We start from the raw sequence: 5,591 nt of genomic DNA, 5'->3' as shown, positions 1-5,591 counted from the left end.
CCCAATGGGAGAATCATCAGATATGAAGTGATAAGGCGACTAACACCACGGTCTTTGGGCCGCAACATCCGACAAACAGGTGAAACTGTTGTCTATGAGACCACAGACACAGATCAAGATAACTACATGTTTGTGGACAGTGACCTGGCCCCATACACTGTATACGAGTACAGAGTCAGGGCCCACAACAGCATTGGCTCTGTGGATAGTGACTGGATCCGTGTGGAAACTGCTCAGGCTGCGCCCACCAGTGTCGAGGCTCCAGTTGTAGAATACATTGGCTCAAACGCTCGCACACTGAGGATAAAATGGACTGCACCAGCCACACCCAACGGAGTCATTGTTAGCTACCAGTTGCAGAGGAATGACAGCGCACCCATCTCTTTCTCAGCAGGAGACTCGAGGCTGTTTGATTACCAGGACCCAGGACTGGAGCCCTACACTGTCTACAGCTACACAATAACAGCATGCACAGCAGGCGGGTGCACTACCAGTCAGCCAGCAACCAGACGTACATTGGAAACTGCTCCTCTCCAAGTAGAGGCACCTGTCATTGCTGCCATCAACTCCACAGCAGTGCAGGCAACATGGTCGTATCCCAGAATACTGAATGGAGAGATCAACAACTTTGAGCTGAAGGCTGACGGAATAACCAGATGCTCTGGGTTGATTACCATGTGTGTTGTTGACAGTCTTATCTCATACAGAGAGTATGGCTTCACTGTGAGAGCTTGCACAGGAGGTGGATGTACGGACAGCCCAACCACTCTTGCACGCACAACAGAGGCCCGGCCAACAAACCAACAGTCTCCAACCCTTCGTGTGCTGAGTTCAACTGTGGTGGAAGTAACATGGAATGAGCCACTGTATCCAAATGGTGTCATAAGGCGGTATGAGGTCCGAAGAGATGGAAATTTGGTTTATGATGAGAGTGACACAAGGTACACCGACTATGGGCTTACCCCTGGAAGACAGTACAGCTACACTGTGGAAGCCTTTAACAGCATTGGTGGTACAGGACCCAGCCCACCAGCCATAATCAATACCATTGCTGACATTCCAGCTGGATTGGACCCACCGACTCTCACTGCTCTATCCTCCACTGCCATCCGAGCAGAATGGATGCCTCCAGCATTTCCCAATGGAATCATTCGAAACTACACCCTGTATGTTGATGGGACCCCTCAATACACGTTAACAGGGGACACCTTTCAGAGGGACGTATACGGGCTGCAGCCATACACACAGTATGTTTTCTACCTGGAGGCCTGTACGTTGAAGGGCTGCGTACAGAGTACAGCTTCCAGGGAGTATACCAGAGAAGCCCCACCTGTTAACCAGCCTCTGCCTGTACTTACACAACTGGCTGACTCTCTTGGTGCCATGCTTGGTATCCAGGCATCTTGGGGTGCCCCCAGCAACCCCAGAGGGATCATCACAGAGTACCGCTTGTACAGGAGACAGCAATCCACCTCCAGCCCTGTGTTTGTGTACAACGGCTCTGCAGCCATTACAGTCTACAGTGACACAGATAATTCCCTCCAACCTGCTACATTTTATGAGTACATTGTGGTATCAGTTAACCGTGCAGGCACCTCCTGCAGCAGCATTCTCCAGTGTCCCTGGCAGTCTGTCAAAACGGGAGACTCACGACCAGAAGGCTTACAAGCACCAACCTTCTCATCCGTCACTGGAAGCCAGGTGACTGTGAACATTGCCCCTCCAGCAAGACCAAACGGAGACATTGTGAAGTATGACATCCAAGCCAATGTCTCAGGGGTATGTACAGTATTCAGAATGCAATTTTGCTGATTTGCATGATTTTGACATGGTTCATTGTTGGTATGTTTTTTAAGTGTTTTTTCACGAGCCCAAATGTCCTTAGATAATCCTTAGATAATATGATGTTCGTTTCTAATGCAGAGGCGGCGGCACCATTTTTTAGTTGTGGGGGCGAAAATTTGTCATATCACTAAATCGAGGGCCGAAGGCCCGAGTCGTCGCGCCGGAGGCGCGACCCTTCTAGGGGGGTCCGGGGGCATGCACCCCCGGAAAAATTTCAAATCTTAACCCTCTGAAACGCTATTTCCTGTATTTTGAGGGGCAAATTTTGCTGCCAGACTAAGCTAACTTCAATGACATTTCTATCAAAAATACACATAGTTTTAGCTTTAGTTATTGAGGGTGACACCCCCAACATATTTTCACCATCTCGAGCGGCGAAGGTACGAGCCGTTGCAAGGTAGGTTCTGGAAATTTTTGAAATGTAGACCCTCTGAAACGCCATTTCCTGTATTTTGAGGGACAAATTTTGCAGACAGACTAAGCTGAATTTAATTAAACTTCTATTAGAGAAAACGATTTTTGCGGGCGACGACCCACGCACCAACATATTTTGCACTACGTCGTCGTGAGCCCCGAAGACGCAAGCCGCCGCAAGGGAGTTTTGGAGAACTAAATCAGGACACTTTGAATGCCATTTCCTGCATTTGAGGGGAACATTATTTTGCTTGTAAACAAATGTAAGTTTGATAATGAAATTTCTACTAGAAAAAGGTCGTGGGGGACGACGCTCCGGTAGCATTTTCTCACCATGTCCAATGCCGACGGCGCGAATCCTCACAAGGGAGGTCCTTCGAAATTTTGAAATCTGGACCCTCTGAAACGTCATTTGCTGCATTTTCAGGGCCAAATTTTGCCAGTAGACTAGCGAGATTTGATGAAATTTCCATTAGTGAAAATGTACTCAAGGGTTTCAGCTTGATTTTGAGTGTTTCAGCTTATTTTATCGTGGGGGCGACGCCCCCACGACCTATTTTTTGTGGGGGCGGCCGCCCCCACTGCCCCCACGGTGCCGCCGCCACTGTAATGCATGGATAATTGGAAGGACTTAATTTGATGCAAGGCAGTCTGATAGCTTTTATTCAACAAGAGTTGAAGCTTAATGTATACAACAACACATGCATTAAGGTATCAGAGTAGATTAGAAGTATTGATACAAGATTTAACATTAAAGTTGGAATTTACATCTGTGCTTGCTTGTGTTCAGGTCCTCCAGGTTGTGGTATCAACTGTCAGGATGCCATGGGAGATCACAAACCTCCATCCGTACACCAACTATGAGTTCAGGGTTGCAGTGTTCACCAACGGTGGATCCACTCTCAGTCCACCGGCATATGTGAGAACACTGGGGGCCGCTCCCACGGGACAGGGTGCACCAAGCATACGGAGGACAGACACCGATGCCATCTACCTCACCTGGGACTATCCTGACAACAGAAATGGTATCATCAACAGGTAGGGCTTGTTAAGACTTCATTCTATGTACTTGTTGTGGAAACTATATTGTGCATATATAAAAGTTGACTCAACTACTGCAGAATCATGGAATTGATAAGAGAATGACAGACTATATACTTAAATGCATTATCCCCCCCCCCCCAGGTTTCAGTTGCGCCAGCGCCGTGCATGTCCCCTGACTAGTCAGCCAGTCACCCCGTCTCGAACCTGCACCACCCAACAAGAAGCAGTGGTGTACAACGGTCCCCTACTGATGTACAACGCCACAGAGCTGGTCCCGTACACCAACTATGAGTTCATGGTCACTGCCTTTAATGAGCAAGGGGAGGCACCGTCTGGATGGCAGCTAGGGACAACGTTACCTGCCCGTAAGTCCTCCATAGTAACAGCTTTCTAACTTACTGACACAATCAGCAATGAATCAGCATAGCAGTAAATCTGCTTGACATATGAAATGACGGTGAAAGAGATTTCTTATTTGTCTAGTTGTTTGCTAATTTGTTTGTTGTCATTATTTTTTCTGCAGCACCCACGGCTGTGAATGTGCCAGACATAACCAGTAACCAGAGCTATGTGCATGTGGACTGGAGCGATGCCTTCAGTCTGAACGGCTACCTGGAGGAGTATGTCCTGTTTGACAATGAGGAAATCAGATACAGCGGGCTGAACACTGCTTATGACATCTACAGGAGCAGTGTCAAAGGTGAGGGAAAAGGTCCTTCTTTGTACTCACTGAAGAGTATTCAATGAACACAAGTAATAGGGGGTTATATTTCTGAAAAAAAAAATTATATGACAGACATTACAAATGTACTATATTGATGAAAACAGGTTACGTCCATCAATAGAATGTAACGAAATCATATTTACTGTAACAGGTGAACTAAGAACAAGTGTCACTATATAGTAGAGTAGATTCATCCCTCAAGCTACCGTGACATCTTGCACACTGCAGTCGTCCCTCAGAAAGACATCTGGAGCCGCATAGTTCAAGTTTTGAACTTTTATTCAGCCTGTCGGCCAAACTAGTTTCGCTATGTACAGCTTCTTCAGTGGCTAGAGGCTAAATGACACAAGTACAGTGAAGTTTGCACTTATATACCTTTCCAGTGCATTCTGCCCTGGTACATATTGCACCTTAGATCCTAGGGGCAGGTTGCCCTGACCTTAAGTGACCTATGACTTCATCTATTGTTCTAGAACAATTGCACATGTCATAAAAAGGTCTGTTTACACATTTGATATTCAGGAATTAAGGGGTGCACTGATCCGTCTTTTTCCGAGATGTTGTCTTCCCTCAGCTGTTTATCTTGCTCTGGCGTGTAGCTCTGGCTTCTCAGCATCCTGCGGGCTTTGGACAACTTGTGGATGACGTCCCCTTTCTTCCCTTTCTCGCTGGTGTGGTGGGCAGTGATGGTAGTTTCGTGGCGCACTCGGTGGTATCTCAGTGTCTTCCTTGTGCTCGACTTGGCGGCGATGGTTTCTTCCAGCATGCGTCTTTGTAGAGGGCTCGTCTTGCTTCTCGGTGCTTTCTTGTGATGTACGGGATCATTCTGGGTCCGGAGTTCCAGATGATACTACAGCGAGGGTCCATCCGTTGAGAAGTATGCAGTATATAGTAGAGTAGATTCATCCCTCAAGCTACCGTGACATCTTGCACACTGCAGTCGTCCCTCAGAAAGACATCTGGAGCCGCATAGTTCAAGTTTTGAACTTTTATTCAGCCTGTCGGCCAAACTAGGTTCGCTATGTACAGCTTCTTCAGTGGCTAGAGGCTAAATGACACAAGTACAGTGAAGTTTGCACTTATATACCTTTCCAGTGCAAGTGTCACTAGGCAGGAATTCATAACGTTCATTGTTCCCATAAGCTATTATTGCAAGTTGTATCCTTAAACAAGAAGTATAAGACCCTGTTCATATATGTATTTAGTCTTCTGCTTCACAAAGTGATTGACCATCCATACCCTGTCATTCAAGAAAATGAAATAATTACTTGTCTTCTCCACCAGTGTATATCATCCGTGTTGAAGTTCGTACAACCCAAGGCCAGGCTTCTACTGTAACAGCTACTTACAACCCAGACACAGGTAGGTCACAGCTTGTACAATGATAAAACTCCTGGGTGCTCATCTCACCTGGTTATTATTCATGCTATCACCAATGCAAAAAAACTCAGTGGACATGTTATCATGTTATCCCTCACAGTTCAGCTGATGGGACACTTGGTGTAAGCATTGACATAAATATGGAAAACACAGCTTACCATGGATCGTATAATTTTTTGCCTTT

At 46.5% G+C, this 5,591-nt stretch overlaps 1 protein-coding gene across 1 annotated transcript; it reads left to right on the top strand.

Moving 5' to 3' along the window:
* Nucleotides 1–6: 6 nt before the first annotated feature.
* Nucleotides 7–5,427, top strand: LOC118424239 (usherin-like). The gene is made up of 5 exons (XM_035832782.1): nt 7–1,779; nt 3,050–3,297; nt 3,445–3,668; nt 3,827–4,003; nt 5,312–5,427. The coding sequence occupies exons 1-5, from the start codon at nt 127–129 to the stop codon at nt 5,410–5,412; spliced, it is 2,403 nt and encodes an 800-aa protein (XP_035688675.1). The 5' UTR covers nt 7–126; the 3' UTR covers nt 5,413–5,427.
* The last annotated feature ends 164 nt before the right edge of the window (nt 5,428–5,591 follow it).

This window comes from Branchiostoma floridae, chromosome 1, assembly GCF_000003815.2.
Source record: "Branchiostoma floridae strain S238N-H82 chromosome 1, Bfl_VNyyK, whole genome shotgun sequence".
Lineage (NCBI taxonomy): Eukaryota > Metazoa > Chordata > Leptocardii > Amphioxiformes > Branchiostomatidae > Branchiostoma > Branchiostoma floridae.
Note: the sequence above shows the minus strand (reverse complement) of the source record. Positions and strands in the feature narration are given on the sequence as shown.

Excerpts from the sequence above, each read along its gene's own strand:
- LOC118424239 (XM_035832782.1), top strand. The coding sequence starts at position 127 with ATGTTTGTGGACAGTGACCTGGCCCCATACACTGTATACGAGTACAGA. Across the intron at positions 3,298-3,444 it reads AGAAATGGTATCATCAACAG|GTTTCAGTTGCGCCAGCGCC; the intron begins GTAGGGCTTGTT and ends CCCCCCCCCCAG. Across the intron at positions 3,669-3,826 it reads AGGGACAACGTTACCTGCCC|CACCCACGGCTGTGAATGTG; the intron begins GTAAGTCCTCCA and ends TTTTTTCTGCAG.